At 35.7% G+C, this 24,879-nt stretch overlaps 1 protein-coding gene across 1 annotated transcript; it reads left to right on the top strand.

Annotated features, from left to right (window-relative positions):
* Nucleotides 1-9,344: 9,344 nt before the first annotated feature.
* Nucleotides 9,345-19,112, top strand: LOC147074674 (uncharacterized). The gene is made up of 3 exons (XM_085944000.1): nucleotides 9,345-9,555; nucleotides 9,649-10,310; nucleotides 19,029-19,112. The coding sequence occupies exons 1-3, from the start codon at nucleotides 9,345-9,347 to the stop codon at nucleotides 19,110-19,112; spliced, it is 957 nt and encodes a 318-aa protein (XP_085800126.1).
* The last annotated feature ends 5,767 nt before the right edge of the window (nucleotides 19,113-24,879 follow it).

Here is a 24,879-nt window from a genome sequence, read left to right as displayed (position 1 = left end):
TTCTTCTTCGCCTCCATCCCCAATCGGATATCAACCCCCATCAAGACAATATTTGCTTTATCGTCTGGATGTCATGAAACATTGCATCATTCTCTGATACGTTTACCGTTAATATAACCTTTTATCCTCACAAAATATACCGACTGTAATTTTCTGTCTTTCGTGCTACGCATAACTTTTCGCAGATTTTTACATCGACAAAAAGACGATTAAGTACAGCATATTATAATATAATAATTATGAATATTGATTTTTAAATATGCAGCCGGCTTACTAAAAGAACAGAGTCTAACCGACCTTTTACATGCGATCCGCAGGTGAGCAGAAAGTGACGACAATCTCTAATCATCACCCCTTTTCGCTTTATTTTCTACCTGAAGTCATCACGTTGCTTAGTTGCCGTGTGCCCTTCTTACAATGTTGGGTACGCTAACATTCGATTGGTTATACTTTACAATTCTCAAAGCTAGTGTTGATACAAAACAATTAAGAAACACAACCTAATATTAATCTTGGAGAAAAATTGCAGCAAATTCCTAGTTTTAAGACTGTCATAAACTAGTTCCGGCTAATCCCCGAAAGAAGGTCAATACTTACGTAGAAGTACGACAAATTTAAGGTCTGTAAGACATACGTCGATATAGTGAATAATTAATACCTAATGAGAGCAATATTGCCGTAAAATGTTGCTAAGTGCAAATCAACACTATAAACCATTTTGTCGGTCAGTAAGTTTCATGCTAAATTTAATGTCTGCCTCGACGAGCTTTAAAGCTCCGTCTGTATTTCTCGACAAGGTGAAATTATCAGAAGTTACTTTCATTTGAAAAAATATAAAATAAATAATGGTAGCAAAATTTGTTGTATATAATTATATTCTATATTGAAATAGAGGTGAATAATTTTTTAGTGAACTATATAGGTACCTATGTAAGAAAATAGGTCTCCAGTTGTCTGCCCCCATTCTTTCCGGTCTTTTAGCTACTTTAATTCATTTTGATTATTTACCCATTATATTATAATTGTTGTATATTATATATAAATACGGCTCATATAATTACAAAATCTTTAATAATTTGACGCATTGATATATAATTAAATTATCTATTCCAGATGTTTGCGACGGATACCGGGTGTGCGGTGGGGTGGTATGACTTTAGGAGCAATGAGGAGATACGAGAACGCACCAAGCAGCCTCTCATTGCGCTGAGAGTGAAGAGGCGATGTTAGATGCCATAAGAGAACCTCAACCTGGCTTGCCTGTTCTTCAAGCAGACCGGATTCCGGCGTCTTGGAAGGCAGCTAAATACTATCTATAAAGTGTATAAGGCGGAGCTACGGGATGCCAGTTTGACCTGGAACGAAGCAAGAAGACTAGCAAGCGACAGGGATTCATGGAGACGCCGCGTGGTGTCCATATGCTCCAACTTAGGGGCGGATATGGCCGAAGAAGATAAAAAATATTGCACAATATATTATAGTAGGTACTTTATTAACACACCTAACGCAATGTAATAAAATGATTTTGACTTGATTTTTCTGGATATTTTTTTTAATAACAAAAAAAAAACTATATAAAATAGACATAATTTCAATCGTAACTCCATTTTGATACGATATATTAAACGTATCTATTATTAATTAAATAAAATGAAATGCTTAGTAATAAATTCCATTATTTAATTTGTCATTAAATATTAAAGCGGGCGAAACCGACCAACTAGTTTACAATGTAATATGTGTGGATTATTTATGTACTGGATTTAATTTAATTTAATTGAATTTACACCATTAAAAAATTAAATCTTAGTAAGTACTTTAAAACAGTGTTTGAGCCAATTATGATCCTAATCCGATCCCTAGCCCAATTCAATATTCCCTACCCAAGTACATATCATAATTATTGTCGCCATCCAGGCACGTTAATATCAAACACGTTAAAAAAATAAACCATCATAATATATAATATAAAATCATTAAAATTACATTACGAACTCCGTTGATTCAACATCTGAAAAGCCGTCGATTTGGCCACTTGTGAACCGCTCTGCGTACAGAATGACTCATCCATTTAATACCCTTTCGACCTCCATCGCGCCGTGATCTGATACGATACGACCGAAGCCACGAACCACAGTTTGAGCGAACGTCGCGTCTCTTATCCTTATCCTGAACTTGTCATAAGCATTCATCCCAAAAACACAAAAGTAACCGTGAGTGTGACAAACCACCGTCAGTTTGCTAGTACGTGAACACGAAACCTGCTCCAGCTATTTCAACATCAAAGGTTAGTGCCTGGATTGAATTCCTGTGTAACCGCCCTCCTACAGCCTAGTAAGGCTACTTCATTATATGGAAGGTGTACTGTAGACCTTATCATTTATTAGATTAGATAGATTTAAACCCTGAAACATCTGTCGACATCGTTAATTTAGATCTGTAAAGTTAAGATATTAATTTATTTATCACACTATCTCTTTGGCAATATATTATTATGAAACTTATATTTTTTATTTATTCATTTCTTAAGTTTTCAATGTAAGTATGTAATTAATCATTGTGATATTACTATATCAATATTATTCCTTTTATATTGACCTAAATACTTCCACAAAATATTTTAAAACTTTCAACATCAAACACTTAAATCTTAAATCATTGGATTCTTAATTTTATATTTTAACTACCAATTTGTTATTTATGTTGGCATATTGAGTTTTATGATCAGAGTTACAACACCAGTAGAAGTCTACTAGTGGTAAAAATATTTTATTTTAAATGTTTAAGCTGTCCCAGAAGAAAATACAGACAGCTTTTTTAATGCTTAATGCTTTATTAAGTTTTCTGCATATTAGTATATTAAATTTCTGCTACTTGGTTGGAACATAATATGGACACCATGAATGCCTGTCGCTAACCAATCTTCTTTCATCTTCCCAGGTCACGCAATCATCCAGTAGCTCCAATATGAATGCTCTTTAGCAGGTTTTAAGGACACAGGCATCTAGTTGACTTGAAGAACAGGCAGGTAAAATTGAAGTTTTTCTAAGGCATACGTCATACGTAATTGTGCCGAGTAAAATACTGTTTATTGCATGGCTCTGGTAGAGACAACGTTAAAAGAATGTTGTAGATTTGGTCCGGACATACTCGTCCGGGTAAAAAATCGGTTTATCCTAAAGACGTACATTATTGAGTCGCTTATTCCCATGTAAATGATACTATTATAGTATATTATTATCCAGCGGCCTCTAGATCTACCTTGCGGACGTTTTGTACTTCTTGGATACCACTGGATGACTAGATTTGTCCAACTATTGTCTCTTCTTTGAGCTATGTGTCCAGCCCATCTCCATTTAAGGCTTTTAATAAACTCTATTACATCGCAAACCCTTGTCTGCTTCCTTATCCACTCATTCCTCTTTTTGTCCTTTCGCGTTATGCCCAGCATGCACCTCTCCATACCACGTTGTGCTATTCTAAGTTTCTGGATCTCTCTTTACTTAGGGTCCATGTTTCACACTCATATGTGATCACGGGAAGCACACACTGGTTGAACACTTTGCGCTTTAGGCACAGTGGAAGGCCACTTTTGAAGACATTATTCAGGCGGCCAAAAGCACTTGTTATCCCAGATAGATGTAGGTTTTCAGCTGTTCGAGCTGAGTGCCATTGATGAAATGATAAAGTTCTGCGGAAGTACGTGGCAACGCAATGCATAGGACCGAGAGAAGTAGAAGCAGCTTGAAGAGGCCTTCATCTAGCAGTGGATAGATTCAGTCTGATGATGATGATGATATTATTATGCCAAAAACTTGCATTCTATTATGTAGAGGTTCATAATATTGTTTTATTAGGTGAAAATGATGAATGCAACCAATTAATATTCACCCAAATTTAACCTTTCAAATAAGGGCAGTAGTGGCGTCACTCATAAATATGGTAAAAATTATATTATTATCCATATTTTAGGGTAACATGGCACCGCATGTAAATTATTATGAACGCCAAAGAGGAGAGTGGGGTAAACGGAACAACTGGGTAAACACGAATGCACTGACAGGCCATTAGCGAAGGGCTTATTGCTGAATGTGGACTTGTAAATGTAGAATGGTAATACTCGGCCATACATTAGGTGCATTTATGCAAGGTTTAGCTTCCAAAGTCTTCGTTATTGTATTTATTTTTTTAGTTTTTCCACCAGGAATGTGAAATGACACCGATTAAATATTCAAAGTATTAAACAGAAATGGTTTTTATTCATCGTCGACGCTAATTTTATTTATTTAACACATGTTCATGATAATATGATATTACAAAGTGTAATATAAGTAAAAAAAATACTTGGAAATACACCGAGTACACTGAAAAGACTCTATCTTAAAAACTTCCACCTCTACTCAACCTCGTGTAAGTAGAATATACTTCTCAATATCCAAAGCGTAGTTCTGTACCTTGGGAGAACAAACAACGGATTCCCCCGATCATCAGCGGTCTAACAATCCAGGGCGGATCCTAGCCTGCTCCAAGAGCTTTTTCTATATCCCCATATTCTGGTCTGGCGTCCTCCAGCTGTTTAAATCGACCATTCCTTTATTATACCGCGCAACCACCAGAGTCTTGAGCCTATCCATTCTTGCTATAACCCATCGGAATCTACCAAGTTTAACGAATGTGAACATACATTGTTTTTAGAAGAGGTTGTAGTTCTCCGGATTATATCGTAGGCATACGGAATTCTTCTTCTTGTACGGACCTATATTATCTACCCTACGTAGCAACTTCCTCTATAATACATATTGCACGTTCATCTGACTTAGATAGAGTCCAACACGCTGACCCGTAGGTCAGTATTGATTTGATTCACGTCTTGTGGGAATATCAGAATAATTTTGTGCGACGAGAGAAGAAACTAGGAAGCTTGGGGAGTCTCCGAGAAACCATATGGCATCATATTATGCTAAACTTTAAAAACAACCATGATGATGATGTTAGATCTGACTTGACTACAAACTACGGATAGATACTTACTTAAAGCGACACACCGCGTAATTTGCTTTTTTCTTCAACCAAACCGGAAAAATCCTTAATTATCATAACGCTTCGTTTCAGTATACGGTTGTGACCGTACGATAAAAAATTGAACAGCGACATTCTTTTAGTAGCGTGAAGAAGAGCATGACCCTTTTCACATTACAGGGCGACGGTTAAAAACCGAAAAAGCGCCATATAGCAACCGTCCATTGTTACTGTATTCACGGCACCCGGACGGTCACCGATGACTCAGTGGTATCTCTTCTTCTTGTTTGCATGTAACCACATGTGAATTTCGCACTCCTTTGAGCGACCAAGACTTTCCATCCTTCTCCATCTTCTGCTTCTCTCAGGGCAGAATGGATGGTGCCCCCAGTCAGCTCTTTCACTTTCACGCTCTAGCGCGCAGACACTCTTCCTCTGCTTCGCCTTCCCTGGAGGCCACCCAAAACTACCAGTTTTTCCAGGTTGTCTGGTCCGCGCCTGACAATATGTCCAAACAACTGCAGAATTCTTCTCAGACATATTGTCGAGAGCCGTTCTTTTGTCTTCAGTCTCTGGATGATTGACTGGTTTGTCTTGTGCTCCGTCAAATAAATACGAAGTATTGTGCGCTAACACCACATCTTAAAGGCATCAATTGCCGTCCGTTCCCTTGCCTTCAGGGTTCACGACTCGACTCTGTATAGGAATATCGAGAACACTAATGTTTGCATAAGCATAATCAAGTGGTATACGTGACCTAATGCACGTGTTCACGTTCGACGGTTTTAAATCGTACAAACAGCACAACATTCAACCACAAACTAAGCTTGTGACGGAAAAAACCGTGCATTAACCGTATAGTGTGAAAAGAGCGTGAACTTTCATCAATTCGGATTTTTACCGTTCGATTTTTTCCCGTACGGTCAAAACCGTATAATGTGAAAGGAACGTTATAAATATAGATAGATCTTGTGACCAAAAATTAAGTAAGACTCTTATCTGTCAGTGTATGTATCTACAATGTATTTTAGGATGCGGAGATGTAAATGTCGGATGTTAGTATTGGTCTTTGTGCTATGGGCTCGGATTAAACTATTGAAATAACCCGCCTTTACTCTTGGTATCAATTATTATTGTAAGTGTGTACAGGTACTATATGTGAATATTGATATGAATAATCTTCATGGCCACATCCTCATGGGCCTCATGGCTAAGGATCGACCACCTTTGAATTTTGTCATAATTTGATCGACCAAGACTTTCCATCCCTCATGAATATAAGTACAATATATATAATTTTGAAAAACACTCTGAGAGAATATATTATAACCAATACAAAAAATCATTTTTTGAAAAAAAGTGGAATCGAACCCCGTATCTCCCAGGTTTACGCCCTGATCCGTGCATTACCACTATGCTACGAGGTGACATACTAATTGCGACAAATTTTAACTATTGGTCAATTTTTTAATACCTACTCATCAGTGCTCTTCCAAATCAAGCTACTTTGGCAATCGATTTTTGTTTCTTAAATTAAAGTAGGTAACTATTTACTATTACTTTGATTACTAACCGACGTCGTGGAATTTTCCAATATTTTTTAGATGTAACTACTTGCACTTGCTAATAATTTATAATTAACTATTTCTTTTATTCAACGAATAATTCACAAGATTTAAGAATGTATTATTCTAATTATTGAACATATTATATAATTTTGAAAAACACTTTCTGAGAGAATATATTATAACCAATAGAAAAAATCTTTTTTTGAAAAAAATTAAGCCAACCCGACGGGGAATCAAACCCAAAATTTGTCACAATTAGTATGTCACCTCGTAGCATAGTGGTAATGCACGGATCAGGGCGTAAACCTGGGAGATACAGGGTTCGATTCCTCTTCGGGTTGGCTTACTTTTTTTTCAAAAAAAGATTTTTTCTATTGGTTATAATATATTCTCTCAGAAAGTGTTTTTCAAAATTATATAGGTATGTTCAATAATTAGAATAATAATATATTCTTAAATCTTGTGAATTATTCGTTGAATAAAAGAAATAGTTAATTATAAGTACAATAATTTACTTATTCATTTTATACACTGTATATATGTTATTCAGGGTATTTATACTCTTCTTTCAAATAAATTTTATACAAATAAGTACAAACTAGGGACTCTTCATAATATTAAAATCATTATTATTATAATTTAATTTTGAAACGTTATGCGAAATAACAAACTCTCAAATTCCAACTAAATTTTCCGAAATAGAAAAAAATTCCACGCTATATTTTTTCGCGTGGAATGCTTCACAAAATATGCAGGTGGTCGTTGCAGAGCAGGCGATGGTGGGTGGGGGCAAGTTAAAATAATGAACCGTTAATCCGACGCAGGATGTAAGCTTTATTATTGTTCTGTTATGTAAAGGCATTGCACCACGCGGGTGTAATTACGGAAACCTTCTGCGGGCGTAACATACAAAAACTTGTTCCGAGCTGGGGCGCCACTGGTGGGAAATTTAATGTTGCGATGCTAACATATTTTATTAAAAACCTTACTCTATCTATACCCATAGAACAGGTTGATAGAATTTTATGCACACACGATCACTGCCTCACAGCTAAAATTCGTGAATAATATTAATATTTCATATCATCATCATCAGCCGGGATCAATCCACTGCTGGATAAAGGCCTCCCCAAGTTTTCTACAACTCTCTTGGTCCTGTGTCGTTCGCTGCCACGTATTTCCGCCAAACTTTACCAGTTCGTCAATCCAGCGGCTTTTAGGGCGACCCTGTGCGCGTTTCGTACCCCTTGGGTACCACTGGATGACAGCATTTGTCCAGCGGCCGTCCTTTCGGCGAGCAATGTGCCCCGCCCATCTCCATTTCAGCTGTTTGGCAACGTCTATTACATCGCGTACTCTTGTCTGCTTCCTAACCCATTCGTTCCCCTTACGGTCCTTTCGCGTGATGCCCAACATGCACCTCTCCATGCCTCGCTGTGTGACTCTTAGCCTTTGGACATCTCTCGTATTGAGGGTCCACGTCTCGCAGCCATACGTGAGCACGGGTAGCACACATTGGTTGAACACCCTACGCTTAAGACATAATGGTAGGTCACTCTTGAAGATAATATTCAGACGTCCGAAAGCACTCCATCCCAGCTTTGTTCTTCGAGCAATTTCATCGTGCATGCTTCTGTCTATGGACACCTGCTATCCGAGATAAACGTAGCTGCTGACTTGTTCGAGTTGGGTGCCAGAAATACAGATAATCGCAGGGTCCGAAAAACAGTTCCTCATCACTTTTGTCTTTGAGACATTTATCTTTAGACCGACCGTTTGACTGACATCCGCGAGTTCTTGCATTCTACCTTGGAGGTCTTTCGGGTCTTGTGAGAGTATAACAATATAATCTGCAAAGCGCAGGTGACTGAGGCGCTCCCCATTAATTGGAACACCTTTTTCCTCCCAATCAAGTTTCCTAAATAAGTCCTCAAGAGTAGCGGTGAATAGTTTAGGTGAAATGGTATCACCTTGCCGGACACCTTTGTTAATGGGGAATTTACACGACCGTTCGTGGAGTTTCACGCATGCTGTGGCATCACTGTATATACTGTTCAATATGTTTATATAGCGTCTGGAAATTCCTTGGTTGCTAAGGGCGTCTATAATTGAGAATTTTTTGATGGAATCAAACGCCTTTTCATAGTCTATAAAACCAAGATATAATGGTAGTTTGTATTCCTGGTAGCGCTCTATGATTGCCCTGACGACCTGTATATGATCCATAGTACTGTAGCCTCTTCTGAAACCGGCTTGCTCTCTTGGTTGGTTCTCGTCTAGAACTGTTTCGAGACGGTTTGAGAGTATTTTCGTGAAAACCTTATACAGAATTGGCAGTAGACTAATTGGTTGATAGTTTTTCAGATCTTCAGTGTCTCCTTTCTTATGGAGAATAATAATGGAGGCATTTTTCCATGACTCTGGGATGTTCTTTTCGTGCAGACAAGACGTGAACAGACGTGTGAGCACATCGTCAATCTCCACAGCGGACATGTACTCTGTTATAATAGGACTAAGACCGGACGCACAAGCGGTGTCGGATTTTTAATCCACAGACTCTGGAAAGATCGCATAGTTGAATTTGATTTCTCCTCAGATAGAGTAGCAAGTTTAACACTTCAGCTCAGCAAAAGATACCAGATTCTGCTTTTGCAAGTTTATGCGCCCACTCAAAACTCACCTGATGAAAAAGTGGAGGAGCTTTATGAAGAAATCAGTACGTTGAAAAATAAACGGAAATGTCACTTCACTATCATCATGGGAGACTTTAATGCACGAAACGGATCTCAACACCAGGATGATGTAGCGGTCGGGCACTTCGGACATGGCACCAGGGATGGCCGAGGAGACATGTTAGTGGAGTTTCTTCAAGCCTTCTTGAAAATGGACATGGCAAAGCCCAGAAAAACGAACCAGCGAAATCGACTACATCCTCACCGACAAGAAGGATATTTTTCTAGACTGCACAGTCATTAACAAATTTAATACTGGCAGCGACCACCGAATGGTAAGGTGTAAAGTACGATTTAACATCAAACGTGAGAGATCCAAACTGATGCAGAAGCCCAGAGTCCGCAGAGGCTTGAGAAGCAGAGTCGAATTGAAGAGCTGGAGAACAGGCTAGCGGCTTTCCAAGCTGAAAATGACCCCATCTCCTTACAAAACACCGAGGCAGTAACAAACATCATTATAGAATCTTTGGAAGAGACAGTTGCTGCTGTGGTTGAACGAGTAAGCAAACTTTCAAAGGAAACGTTGGATCTTATGAAGCTGCGTAGGAGTACGAAAAGCGAGCAACAAGTTGCAAATGATCTCGAATACTCCACGCTGTGCAAAACTCTACGTAAAAACATACGAGAAGATCTTCGTAAGTTCAATATGAACCTTGTAGAATCAATTGTTGCGTCAGGAAGGAGTTTACATAAGAACAAGCAGCATCTGTCAATAGGGAGACGGCAGATCACGACACTCAAAGCGCAAGATGGAAGTATCGTGCGTAACTGGGATCATCTACTGGACACTGTTGTAGAGTTTTACAGCGCTCTATACAAAGATGACACTGACATCAACTCAGATCTTCCGATGAACGGAGAATATGGAGATCCTCTTCCCGAGGTTACTACCTCAGAGGTGGAATATGCTATAATGTGCATCAAGAGTGGGAAAGCCCCGGGAGAAGATGGGCTGACTATCATCGATGTTCTCAAACGAGCCGGGAGGACGGTGATTATTTCATATAATCTATATAATATATTGGTGGCGCTTTTGCAGTGGACTGTAATTTGAGGATGCTGGTTGGTGGTTTAAGGATATAGGGGGGGTTGATTAAACAAGATGCCAGATACTGACCTTTTTATGAGAGAGTCGGCGTGCGCTGAACCCGGTTCGGTGTTCACGCAGTCACGTACTGGTAAACGGATGGTTTGGAATGTCACTCTCACGGTTTCAATTGGTTTTGGGATGAATGATGATGACAAGTTTAGGATAGATGATAAACGCGACGTTCACTCAAACCGTATCAGATTTGCCGGAAAGAAGGTCGAACAAATGCGTTTTGAGTCACTCGGTTGTTAACGACGGCTAAGCTATAACAAGCTCGCCAACGGTAAGGGAGGCAGCGCACTAGAGCGACTTGGTGAAGGAGTTTACTGGCAATAGCATTCACTTTACCCTGAGAGAAGCAGATGACCATGAGGGTTAGAAACTCTTAAGGGAGAGCTAGAGGTGAGCTTATTAGAATCGTTTATTTTTGCAAATTCTCCGTGGTCCTCTCTCCCATGTGAACTTTTAATTTTTTTAAGTCAAAACACAGTTGAGTGCATGCTGACCTCAGTCAGGAACAACTGCTTAACATCTAAACGTAGAGCCCTGTGACACACTTGATTAAGACCACGCATTCTGCAGGGTGGGTTGATTTGAAGGGAACTATGAGGTAGTCTCAGTTGCTCAGAAGATGACTGTTTCCAGGATGATCACGATCCTCAATCATGAGAAACAATTAAAATTGTAGGTACTAGTGAGTGTTTGATCTCCACCCCTTTAACTGAGCATCATTATCTCGAAAATTGAATCTGTGTAATTTTAAATTCTTGTAGCCATTTATGGTTTTGGATCAATCTCGTCCTTATGATGGATGCTGTATACTAGAAGCATCCAGTGGCAGAATACAAAGGTTGTAATTTAATACAGTTTATTGATAGTGTACATCCCCCCTTCAACACATTTTATAATTAAAAATTAGTTGATCAAGTTTTCTCAAGAGTGCCCAATTTTATTTTGAATACTTTATAGTTGATATACTAACATAAAAATAATAATTTAGCGAACAGGTTGTTAAGTTCTATGAAAACATCCCCATAAATTGGTTTAGTAGTTTCGTTTCCGTTTACGATGTGTTTTGGAATTTTGCGAGTTTTCAATGCATTGTTTCAACGGGATTTTTCCCTACTTTTACCCGGGTTACACATTTTCATTCATTACATATTTTGTAAAACTCTCATTAAATTAATGAATACATTTCAATACTATTGTATACTAAATAAACCTACATGTTTTAATATTTTTTTGCTAATTAATACTCTGTTTAGCTTAACTTAAAAGAGATTTATTAAATTAAACAAATTTTTCATTTTTCCCATTTAACTTTGAATATAGATTAAAATATAATATTTAAGTTTGTTATATTACCGATATAGTATTTTTTTCCATTTAGGTAATTATATTATGTCAATAATATTAAATTATTAACTCATCCACTTTCAACACTCAAAATATTAAATTTCTTTCAAAGCCTTGATTGAAAATATATTATATATTGTCGAACAAGAATTTCGGTACTGTTCGATTATCAGGAATACGGCGGCAAACACATTTTGAAAATAGCCGATAAACTGGATTATTTGTTAGGTTAACCTAACCAAACCTAACCTAATGTCGCACACTGAATTTTCTGCCCCTGTGGGGGGCGCTCCCATAAGGAGTAGTGCCTCCCAACCGCTCGGTCTGATCCTGGTAGTCAATGTGCCACCGGTGGAATAATCACGACCCTCGACAAAGCTGAACAAAATTAATACATGTAGAAGTCCCGCAGTTTGCTCTGACGGGTCCCACCGCTTCTCAGGGTGAACTGTGGAAGAGATAAGTCGGTCACAGACCATGTACATATAGGTAATAAGGTAATAGGATTAAAATTTTGATTAAATATAATAGGTTTAGGTAAAGGGTAATTAAATTAAATTAAATACAAAATATGATTTGGTTGTAAGATAATTAATGATGTACAATTGTAATATAATGTTTAATAGAATGTAATATGCAATGGGTTAGAGGAATAATAAAATTGGGACGTATGGACGGGCGTTAGTAATATGTAGTAGTTAAAATAATTAAGATACTTAAGGAATTAATGTAATTTAAGTAATATTAATATTAATCATATTATGTACATCGATATCACTATATGTTTGGTTGATAGACTGACATCCGTCAACCTTATATAAATGTGTAGCATATGGCGGTATCGGTTTTGAATTGGTAAGAAATACGACCACCCCTAACAGATAAAAAGGCAAGATTATTAAATCCAAAATCAGTCTGTTTTGTCACTTGTGGGTTCCGGGAGTTCTGCGATGGCTTGTTGCCCCGGGACCCTCACTATCTCGTCTGCATAACTAATTAGAAATAATTAAGTTAATGTTAAATAATTAGTTAATAATAATCAAGTTAATTTTAAAATAATTAAATAATAATATTCGAATTAATTTTTAATTAATCAGTAATAAATGTAGTTATTTTTGTGACTTCGGATATTAGTTGACTCTTGTTAATTGAGACTTCGAACTGTGAACTTCGAATATTAATTGATTTGACTTTTTTTTTTTTTACTAATTGTGGTGTATGGATAATAACAATAAATCGAGTTTATTTTAATTATTATAACCTTTGGGACTTTTGATACCAATGTGAATGATACCTTTGGACTATAATCCTTGATGAAGGAATGCCATAAGGCCAAGCATATTCTAATAACAATAAAATACGAGTTCTGAAGATTTCATCTGGTGTTTAATTGACTTTGTGCCCCGTGACTTCTTGGTTACTCCACGTCCATGAGTTTCCTGCCTGTTCCTCCACATTAATGAACCTCCACTTCCAAGTGCCTGAGCTAGTCAGGAAGTCGGAGGCCTTCACTAACCTAACCCAACTTAACCTAACCTAAACTAATCCAAACTAACAAATAATCCAGTAAATCGGGTATTTTCAAAATGTGTTTTCCGCTGTATTCCTGATAACCGAACAGTAACCAGAATTTCTTGTCCACGTGTTAAAGCTGTGAACTAACAATCCCGTGCAGTGCAGCTAATTGCACTTCCGTTTTCAAAAGAGGAACACCCCCAAATTTATCATTTCATTTTACGTTCCCGTGGTGTACGGATCTATCAATTTACGTAATTTGAAGCTATTTATAATAAAATTATGTCTAAAACGATCAGGAGTGATGTTGTAATTATTATTAATAAACTTTCGATTTATTGAGAAGAAGAAAAATAGGATAATAATTGATAGGTTAGTGGTGAGAGGTTGAAGTAGGCAGTTTAAATCTGGAATAAATACTTGAAACTAAGCTTTGTCAGTCATACTCATTTGTTTTCATTGAAATAAGAATACAAATTGCAGATGGGGCTAGGTAGTTTTTAAAATTCAATTAAACCCTGCCTAATGAAACCATAACAGATTAGGTATTCAATGGATGATCTCACAAAATAGTGCATACTTTTTCAGTTATAGGTACTTATTTGTTTTTGTTGGATTAATAATAGGTTAGTACAGCGGCTCTCGTGGTGCAGTGGGTAAGACACTGGCCTTCCACCCGAGAGTTCTGGGATCGATTCCCGGTCATGACAAAAACATTTATGTGTTTTTCTCAAAGCCTGGGTGTTTGTGATTGTTCAAAATTACTAACAACCACCTTGTACAAAATAGCAAGGACATGGTTATTAATAATTCAAAAAAAAGGTTAGTATAGAGCTATTACAGATGGTATTCGTTATTTTTTAAATTTATTGACCCCTGCCTAAACTAAGCAATAATAGATAAAAAAATAATCTATCTATGAAATATCTTTTTATTAAGATTTAATGGCATAATTTTAAATATTTTACAGATAGACGAATGTTTTTTTTACTATTTATGTGTTTTGTTTGGTTGACGCAGTTGCATGGTTTAATATTTTAATTTTAAAAACTAAGTAACACTATCTGAAAATGTGTAGTATTTGTTCAATTAAAACAAATATAAATACTAACAAAGTCACGATAATTTATGTCGGTTCTTAACAGCCTACCTCCACCATTCGCCACTGTGGTAGGTATATCTATATTTGAGGTATTTTCAAATTATGTATTGATAGGTATGGGTTTACGTAGAGTGTTGATTTACACTTTTCCACTTATTAAGAACACTGATTCAGGGACATTAAGTATTTATTACGTCAGTATATTTTGCTTGACAAGTAACAGTTAATTATTAGCAACATTATTTTGTAAACGCACGCTTTGGCGCGAAAAGGTGACAAGTTGTATTTTTATGGAGGCGACGTTCGGGGCTCGGGGTAGGTTAATGACTGCCCGTACCGTACCTACTCTCGATCCTTCGTCCGCCCAGAAAACAGATAACGGTAACTTTATTTTTGTTTGTTTCGCTGTGCATCGTGGTCTAGCCCCTTGACTCATTTACAGTTACACTAATATCATTATATTCCCAACTCTGTCGATTGGAGGATTTTTGATGGGGGATTTAGGCATTATGATAATATAATAAATATTATTTGGTATCAGTATGTACAATTTTACTGTTGGGGGAACTACGTTTGATAATTAGGATGCCATGATAACTGGGCAACGCCTATCTCGACGATGTTAAATATGAATTAATTTGATGATTTTGAACGGATAGTCAACGAAAATCTAACATTGATTTTATTATGCTAAAAACTATTATATAACAATCATCTTGTTTAGTGATTAGTATTATACCTTAACTTTGAAATGGGCTGGACATGTCGCTCGACGAGTGGACAACCTCTGGACAACTACCCTAAAATAGTGGCAACCAAGGGGCACTAAACGCCTAAAAATGCGAACAATCTCGCCATTTGTATTGTCGATTGACGTCTGGTTTCCGGGATAAACGTAGTTGTTAACCAGCTCGATTTAAGTGTCATTAATGAGAATCGCCTTTGGTCCGACAAAACGGTTTCTGCTTCGCGGTTATGGTAATATATAATATCGCTCGGCGAGTGACATCAGAATTCTTATGGAAGAATTCCGTCATAAAGTGGTACTGTAGAGGCACTAAACGATCAAAAGGACTCCCTAAAATACGCCAGATAGATGAACTCATAAAATTCGGTAGATTACGTGGCAGCGAATAACTAAGGATTGAGAAGAGTGGAAGGAGCTAGGCGAGGCCATCATTCGGCAGCGGACCCGACACCGGTTGATGATAATGATGATGTGTACTATAAGAAATGAAAATATAATTAATATTAAATTCTACAAGTTCAAAATTCAAAAAGTTTTTAGGGTTTTCAAAGTATTAATAATATTACAATTAATAATAAGTATACAAAGTCATAATATTGTTTGAACGAATAAGAAGATGTATTCTGTGTCTATCTATACGTATAGTATTTAAGCAGAGGCAAATGGCCTATCTGAGTAGTCTTGATAATGGTGCTACAACAAAACCTTTTAAAAACCTGTAGAATTTAAAATTAATTATATTTTCATTTCTTGTAAAATGGAATTCTTACAAGTAAGTGCTAACTTAATTAATGTGTACTATACTTATTTTAATTATATTTAACTAAATAATATGACTAATGATACACTTTCTATTCATTCTATAATAGTTCTCAAAGTATCCAATTATTTAGTATTTGAACGCATCTTTTGGATAGGTACTCTTGTGGACGACATCCTTTAAAATCATCCTAGATCCTAAATGTTTACGAAGATTTTAGATTGGGGCTATCTCTGCTGGAGATGTGTAATATAGATAGATGACGTTTAGTTATGCGGTTTCAATCACAAACAAAGAGACTTACCTACCCGATTTTTAAAAAAATGAAAAAAGTGTGTTTTCATCCCCATTTCAGGACTATTACGCGCCCTCGTCCGGGATCCAAACCGCCGTCACTTGCATAATTGCGCACGTGTTTTGTAAACATTAAGTGAACCAAAAACGTTAGCAAACTGTCAGAGGCATGCTTTCTCGTATCCGCAAGGCTTATTATCACTTGTCATGACCTGTATAGGTGTGCTAAAATGTTGAGAAACATTGTCTGATATTATTTTAGGCGTCTAATTCCAAAAAGCGATAAGTCCACATTTGGTCATAATCGTGAAAAAAATACTCACGTATTCTTTGTATGATTTTACACAATATGTATTGATATATAAATTCCAAAACGCGACAAAACTCTACGAAAAAAAATATTTTAAGTCTCGATTTATTACAAAAAGCGCCAAGTCCGTGTTTCATATTATTTAAAGCTTGGTTGATTTCGCGCGTGCTTAAGTCAGCCAATAATGGAACGTTCAATATTGGAAATGGCGTCTCCCATGCTGTAGAATCCGGTAAACTCATGACAGTGCCACGGAAATATGTGCCTTATGCAGGATAAATTAAAAAGTGAGGTTCAAGTAGCGCTACGTCCAATTTTATTTTGCCTATATTTATTACATTCAAGAGTTTATCGGCTGAAACAAATTGCAATTTGGTTTTAATTTTGGCATAGAATATAACAGAAAAAATAATCTCATGTTAAAACAAATAATTGAAGCTTGAAACATAAAAACGTTGTTTCCCGCAAATATCAAATTGTGGACTTGTCGCTTTTTGTAATTAGACGCCTCATTTACAGAGTAGTTCAATTTTTTTGTACAAATAGGTGAATGTAATATGTAAGAACTGATTTTAATTTTATGGTAAATAAATCCGTACCAATGGCATCCCGTAAACGATTAAATTGACGTTGATTCAGTGATTAACTAACCTAATTAACGCATTCCGGATTAAGTATGTAAACTCGATCCATTTTTTTATTAATATGGCAATACAATTACTTTAATTATACCTTTTAAAATGGTTCTTGTGTTGAGATTTTAAAGTTCACAATTAATAATAACATGCAGGTATCCAATGCTACTAGTCACTCATATTTGCTTAACTATTCAATCGATATTATAATTATTAATAATATTTTTAATTCTTGCAAGACTTTTTAGTTGTTTTTGCATGAATACTCATATATCGGGAATAACTCAGATGTCATTAATTATATGCACAACGTGTGTTGGTAATATTATTTTCACCATTTGGTAAACAGCCGTTTGACGCCTGAATAGTTAATAACTATTTGTGAGATTCCGTGCATTGTGTTCTTAGCGGTTAAAAATTTAAGTTCATTAATAAAAAGAACATTTTATTACGTGATAATATTATTATATACGACTAATTAATACTGCGAGTATTATAACTGACAAGAGGGGCTTGCCTAACAAAGTAACATACTCGAGATTAGCTCACAACAACCACTCAAGTACTGAAGCCGCTACTTAACTTCTCAAAAACAACGTATGCCAGTACTTACCCCTAACATCAAACAAGCCTCGTGCATTTTTGCAAATAAACATATGGAGAGAAAAAAATCCTCTAAAATCTACATGGATACGTTACCTACATATATTTATATTGCGAGAGCCACTCCTTACTGGCTTACGCGATCGCACTGAGGCAAAGCCACCTAGATTTCAGGGAGCATCTCTGTTTTCAATTATTATTTTTAGACCCTTTGGTTTTTATTTAATAATTTACCTAGTTATTGTTGCAATTGGTTGGGCCGATTGTGGTGGCCTTCGTTCATTTCTTCCCTTCTACTTCAAATCCACAGTATTGTCACAAGACCAGGCAAAACACAGCAACGGGTTTGTAGTCGACCGATTATTAATATAAAAACGTCAGTCATTCATCGACCACGCGCGTACAAATACTTACAACCCAAACCATTTTTGAACTTCAAGTGCCACGCACTGGGTGACTCAACAATTTGAATGCATACCACAAACGTGTCCCGTTCAACTGTTGTGGAATCTTCATAAAAGATCAGTGCTTGGCATCCTACCTGTAACCGCCCCTCAGCATCCACACCCACCATCATGACCATCCCACCAATCAATTACAGTCCACTATGAATAGTGCAACCAGCAATCATAGTAATAAAGTTTTTATATGGAGCTTTTATTAGCTCTATATTTTTGGAATTGTTGATATCGATAGATGTATTGGGCTTCAATTAATTCGACAAGTTTGTATCATAAAATACATATCACCATCACTTACCTACTCAAAAAAATAATATAGAATGATAAACCATAGTTTTAAAATATTATAATGGAGACAGTATAATTTTAGTATCCATAGTATAAATTAGAGCAGTTATTATAAAGGATGGACGATATTAAGACTCTTTAAATATTTTCGTACGTGGAAAACAGCAAGGAAACTATAGTATACGTTTTTTCACTTTTTACTACAGTGATACGCCTCTATGCCTGATTACCTCGCATGAAATTAGTTCAAATGATATTCATTTATATTAATATAATAATATGTAGTAATAATTAAATAATTAGATAATAATATTATGTAAAAATAAGTATTTTTTGAATATATTACATTATTTTCATTCTAGAGCCGGATTGCAAAGTTATGAAGCATATACCTACTCTACCTTCTGGTAAATGTAAAGCTGCATGTTACGCATAATGTAGACAGAACACAAAATAAACCAATGGATAAGGAGGCAGACAAGAGTAAGTAGGTACGTGATATGATAGAGGTCGCCAAGTTGATAAACAAATAAATGGTGTCGTACAGTGGGATCAAAGGGATGGATGTAGCAGCGAAGAACTAGGAACCGGAAAGAGTGGAAGGAGCTCGGGGAGGCCATCTTCCCAATAACATCCCGTGTTGGTTGTTATTTACTTTGTTCCTACAATATCTGTTATTAGTTTGATATCAGATTGGTTGCTCGTGTGTGTGTGTGACATACATTTGGATAGATATGTATAATATATAATGATGTTTTATATCGTTTATATTGTGGCGCACATTAATTGTTTGTAATTACACGGCAAATAATATGGTAATAAATTATATTATAATACTAAGGCTTCATATTAAACTTTTAACTCAATAATTTAGCGAAGGACTGGAGCGTCCTTGTAACCTTTACACAGGAACGAAGTTTCTAGACAACCTGTCAGATTCTTATATCCGTTTCGCCATTGTCTATGCCCCAAACATGTACATAGACAATGGTGTGGCAGTTGTAGAGTTGGGTAAAACCTCTACAGTCTTCACCCAGCAATGGATCAACCCCAGCTAATGATATTTATTTTTATCTGAAAATATCGTCATGATTTTATTATATGATTACCTACCTAGTGTCTTATATTGCGAAATATATTATCATTGCTTACATTTTGTGTAGTAGTTGTGAGTACCTACTACAAGTGGCGAAGGGTGACTTTTGGAAAGAGGTAGGCTGTGGAGATCTGATAAAAAGAACACACTTGTCAGGTATACTTCCGGGAAATAACAAGATAATAAGATATTACTACTAATGAATAGGTAGACACTAATGACAACGACACACTAATTTAATGAAACTTCAAAAACTCACTGACGACACAAAATTAAGCGATCAGTTTAAATTGCGTATTTTTTAAAAACATTTATACACATCAAAAATCATTAGATAAAAGTTCTTTTACCATACAAATTATTTTTTAAATTATCTTATTAATAACTATTTAGTTTTAGGTTCTGCGATCGGAGCTTACCTTAGTTCATACAATTCGATAGACTGGGCGGGGCTACGTGACGTAAAGTCCATTTATGAAAAAAAATTATGAATTATTTGAAACATAATCCAACCTTTATTTACGTCAATATAGATGGCGCATATTTTTAAAACCTTTGCAGATTGTTTTTAATTATCGCTGTAATACATTCCTACACAAACGGCACCTCTCGTTGGCAAAATAAATTATGGTACTGTTCGGTTATACCGGAGGCAGCGGAAAACGCATTTTGAAAATAGCCGATAAACTGAATTATTTGTTAGGTTAACCTAACCAAACCTAACCTAACCCAACCTAACCGAACCTAAACTAACCCTAACTAACAAATAATCCAGTTTATCGGCTATTTTCAAAATGCGTTTTCCGCTGCCTCCGGTATAACCGAACAGTACCTAAATTATTTTATAGAATATAATAATATAATAATAATAATAATAAATTAATCAAGTGATTATATAAATATGTCAATATGCAATTATAAAATATTTTTCTTAAGAAGGTAGGCTTCAAATAACCGCCTAGTACGGAGTCTTCGCCACTGCCTACTACCTATCGACGTGAATGAACAGAAAATTCATTCTTATAATTAATAGTTGTGTAAACGTGGTACTTATTTATGAGTATAAAGAAAAAGTTTAAACAGAAAATATTTTCGGAAACACTAATTCTCGACCAGCCCTAACAGTGAAACTCGAAGTGCTCATTACGGCTAATGCGAAAACAAGAAGCAGTACGGCCCTCTCCCAGCAAAAGCTCACTGACTTATTGTGGACCTCACTAACTATGTACCTACTACTCTACAATATACCGCCTACTTAGTACTTCTGACTGCCGTTGAGTATAAGCCCTTTGGCTGAGCGTGAATTTGGCGTTGGAGAAAAGTACGATGCTGAATTTTTTTAAAAGCTCGCAGAAATTTTAGAGACAGCTTTTTAAAAATTTATATTGTGAAGTATTGAATAATATTTACTTACCAGATGGTAGGAACTTACTAATTTAGCAAGAATAATTGTGTCGCTAGATTTCAAAATCAACCAAGTCCATAATAGACGAATAGGCGAAAAACAGCTTTTTGTTTTCTCAAATACACAGTCACAAGGGTGAAAGTTTATATTATTTCGAGTATAGAATATTTAAAATTAATAAATCCTACATTTTGATAATGCAGAAATGTTAGAAAGCAGCAGTTCTTCAGCAATTCACAAAAAAGTCAAAAATTCCTAAAGGTGGACTTGGCTGGCTGGCTTGGCTTTGAAATGTAGCGACACAATTATAATGTTCTAATGATATGGCGTAGAATAGGGCTCTAAGCCAGCATCTATTTATTATCAGGATGATGTGTATTGTTTCCACAATCAGACAACTTCTTTTACAATTACAGCGTACAAGGTAACAATAATATTTCCATTCATATATCGATAAGTGGAAGCTGGACAAGAGATAAAGTCCGAGTGTCCCAACCGAGGAAACAGGCCAGGTCCAACTTCCTATTCTGCTATTAACGGATTTACAAGAAAGGGGGAAGAAATAGATTTGATTTTACATTTTATATTGATAATAATATATTCTATACGGCTGACTCTCTTCCATGATATTAGGGAGTAGAAACCTTCACGGAAAGCTTGATATAAACGTTGTAGATAGATAATTTTTGTTACAATTCTTAAAGTTAATATATTCATCATCATCATAAACCGTCCATGTGTAGAGTATTACGATGCTGGAAAATTACAGAAATCTGGACGTCATTATGATTCAAGGATAATCGATAACGGGCACTAATTCTTTTGTGGTTGAGTTTGACCCAAAACGTTAATTTTGATACAAATTTATATAAAAGCATGTTTTTATGGTATACAATATACAGGTTATGGAATTGATTGTAACGTATTGGCTGAGATCACAAGATGCTCTCTCGACACAAAAACAGTGAGCCTCTAAAATTTCAGTTTTTGAAAAGACTACTAGGTAATTGTTAATACAGCCGAATCGCGACTGACATTTTTTCCTCTACCTGCCTGAAATCGAAGCGCTTTCACAGGCGCCAATTTCACACAAAATCAAACTGGATCTGCTTTGGCCAATCGCTTACAATTACAATAATTATTAGATATTATATTATTACGGTGGTAATAATAATATGTAACATTAAGTGTCAGAAGCCTGTACCATCCTATAATCAAATTGGGTCATAAAACCATTACGTAGCTTGATTTATTCTTTCTTTGGCAGAATTTGACACACCTAGCTTAATAATTATTATTGTTAGAAGTTATTTGAATTAAGTTAGAAACGCGTTGATCGCTTAAAGTGTACAACACTTATACGGATAATGAAGATAATATGAGTTTAAATCCTACTTGGTAACGCTATTTTTCTTGGTTTTTTTTCATTATTATGTATCTGGATAGTATATTACTTGTATGTAAGATGTAACTACAATGTTACGCTTCTTGTGTTGTATTTGACAAATTAAATTATGTCTGGCAGACATTTTATGTTGGAAACAAACATTTTATATTTTGTTCATATCTAACAAAAGCTTTTTGCGTATTGTAATTCAAATATTTTTATAACAGAGAAGAAGAGTAAATTTTATTAAATTTAAAATTCTGTTTTTATTAAATTACATTTTTATACATGACAATGGCATTGTCTAAAATAATAAATCTGTTTACATCTTTGATATGACGTGCACTTGTAAAGTAATATATTATTTTGAATATATTGCACATTTTCAGTCACTGCACCAGTACAAACCACTCTTAAACAAGTAATTTACTTTAAAAAAAAATAGCAGAAATCTTGTCTTTTCCTATTCACGAGTAAATTGAATTCTTTATTACTTGGCACTGTATTTTACAGGTTTGATGTTTTATTTTGATACACTCAAGGAATTCTTAAGATGCTTTGACAATCACACGATCCTGCAACTAAAAGTGTTTTATGGTGATATTAATTATAACAAAATAAGTAGGTACTTATATACATTTTGTTTAGAATGTATTTTCAGTTAGGTAACACAAAACGTATACTTATAAATCTAACAAATAAACAAGAATAATAATTATAATAATATTCATCATCATCATCATCAGCCTGAATCTATCCACTGCTGGATGAAGACCTCTTCAAGCTGCTTCCACTTCTCTCAGTCCTGTGCGTTGCGTTGCCACGTACTTCCGCAGAAATTTATCATTTCATCGATCCAGCGGCCTCTTGGTCTACCTTGTGGACGTTTTGTACCTCTTGGATACCACCGGATGACTAAATTCGTCCAACGATTGTCTCTTCTTCTAGCAATGTGTCCAGCATATCTACATTTGAGGCTTTTAATAAACTCTATCACATCGCGAACTCTTGTCTGCTTCCTTATCCACTCATTCATCTTTTTGTCCTTTCGCGTTATGCCCAGCATGCACTTCTCCATACCGCGTTGTGCTACTCTAAGTTTTTGGATCTCTCTTTTACTTAGGGTCTATGCTTCACACGCATAATATGTGATTACGGAAAGCACACACTGGTTGCACCTTCACCTTGCACATTTGCAATTCACTTCATGAAATCAATAATATTATAATAAGAAAATTTTGAACACTGACTATAACATTATTTTTTTTTTTTTTTTTTTTTTCTTTATTTGGAAGCAATTGAGCTCTTCTCTGAATGGAAGGCTATTCTGCTTTACAATGGTTTACAAAAGTATACATACATTTTTTTTTTTTTAACGACAGGCATAAATAGTTACATTGTTAATGATACAGAATTACATTTTTGTTACACTATACACTAGACATTTACGTTACATTTTTGGAGAAATTCATGTACAATTTTCATAACTGAAATATTTGGTTTTGCCAGGAACGAATTAATCGTAAAAGGAGGGTATAACCTGCATTTCCCCAACTTATTCAATAACACTTCTCTCTCCTGGTCATAGGCATCACATTGCCAGACAATGTGGTTAAGATCTTGAGTGGGATGTCCACACTGACACTGAGGGCTATCTACCACTTTAATTTTGTACAATGATTCGTTGAGACTGTAATGCCCTGACCTGCTTCTAGCTATTGTCACTATTACATCTCGCTTTATTTTACAATGTTTACTAAACCAAGTTTTAGGAGATCTACTATAAAAGTTTTGATAGTAGTGTGTTCCCTTTTCTTTCCCAAGATTTTCTAAATATTTACCGTTATTTTCGCTCATTGTTTGTTTAAACTGGGCTTTAAAATCTGTGTATGGAATTCTTATATTTTCTGATGGGTATTTTACAGATTTTTTTGCCAATTGATCCGCAATTTCATTGCCATTAATTCCTTTATTTGCTGGAATCCAGTATATCTGTATATTTGTACCGTGTTCGTTACTATTGCTAAATTTGGAAATGTTGGTTCTAATATTAAGAATGTAGTCATTAGTTTTGATGCTGAAATTTGGATTTTCGAGCGAGTGAATCAGACTTAAGGAGTCAGTGAAAATGTTGATATTTTTATTTTTGTAATTAAGTGCAATTTTAGTGGCTTCGTATAAGGCTAAGCACTCTGCTGTATAGATGGAAGTGAATCTGTGGACACTTTTGGCAACCGACGTGTTGGATTGGGGGAAGAACACTGCTACACCTACTGAAGGTGAATCGGGAATTTTGCTTCCATCCGTAAAAATTTGGACTACATTTTGATTGCTAAATTTGGACTTGAATAATAAGTCGGGAGAGTCGGAGTGCGATAGCTCCATTCCTATTTTTGTATTAGTTAAAACGTTATATATAATATCCTCATATGTATAATTAAAAAAGTTGTAGAAGTCTCTTTTTAAAATCAGATGATCAATACAATTTACAGCTTGGATACTTTCTTTTA

The sequence above is a fragment of the Rhyacophila brunnea genome, unplaced genomic scaffold, assembly GCF_057557595.1.
Source record: "Rhyacophila brunnea isolate RB1 unplaced genomic scaffold, BYU_Rbru_1.0 scaffold_16, whole genome shotgun sequence".
Classification (NCBI taxonomy): Eukaryota; Metazoa; Arthropoda; class Insecta; order Trichoptera; family Rhyacophilidae; genus Rhyacophila; species Rhyacophila brunnea.
The sequence above is the reverse complement of the archived record's forward strand: the minus strand, read 5'-3'. Positions and strand labels throughout refer to the sequence as shown.

Coding starts and splice junctions, on each gene's coding strand:
- LOC147074674 (XM_085944000.1), top strand. CDS start 9,345: ATGGGAGACTTTAATGCACGAAACGGATCTCAACACCAGGATGATGTA. Junction 9,556..9,648: donor ATATTTTTCTAGACTGCACA/GTCATTAACAAA, acceptor AAACTGATGCAG/AAGCCCAGAGTCCGCAGAGG. Junction 10,311..19,028: donor TCAAACGAGCCGGGAGGACG/GTGATTATTTCA, acceptor GGTGTCGTACAG/TGGGATCAAAGGGATGGATG.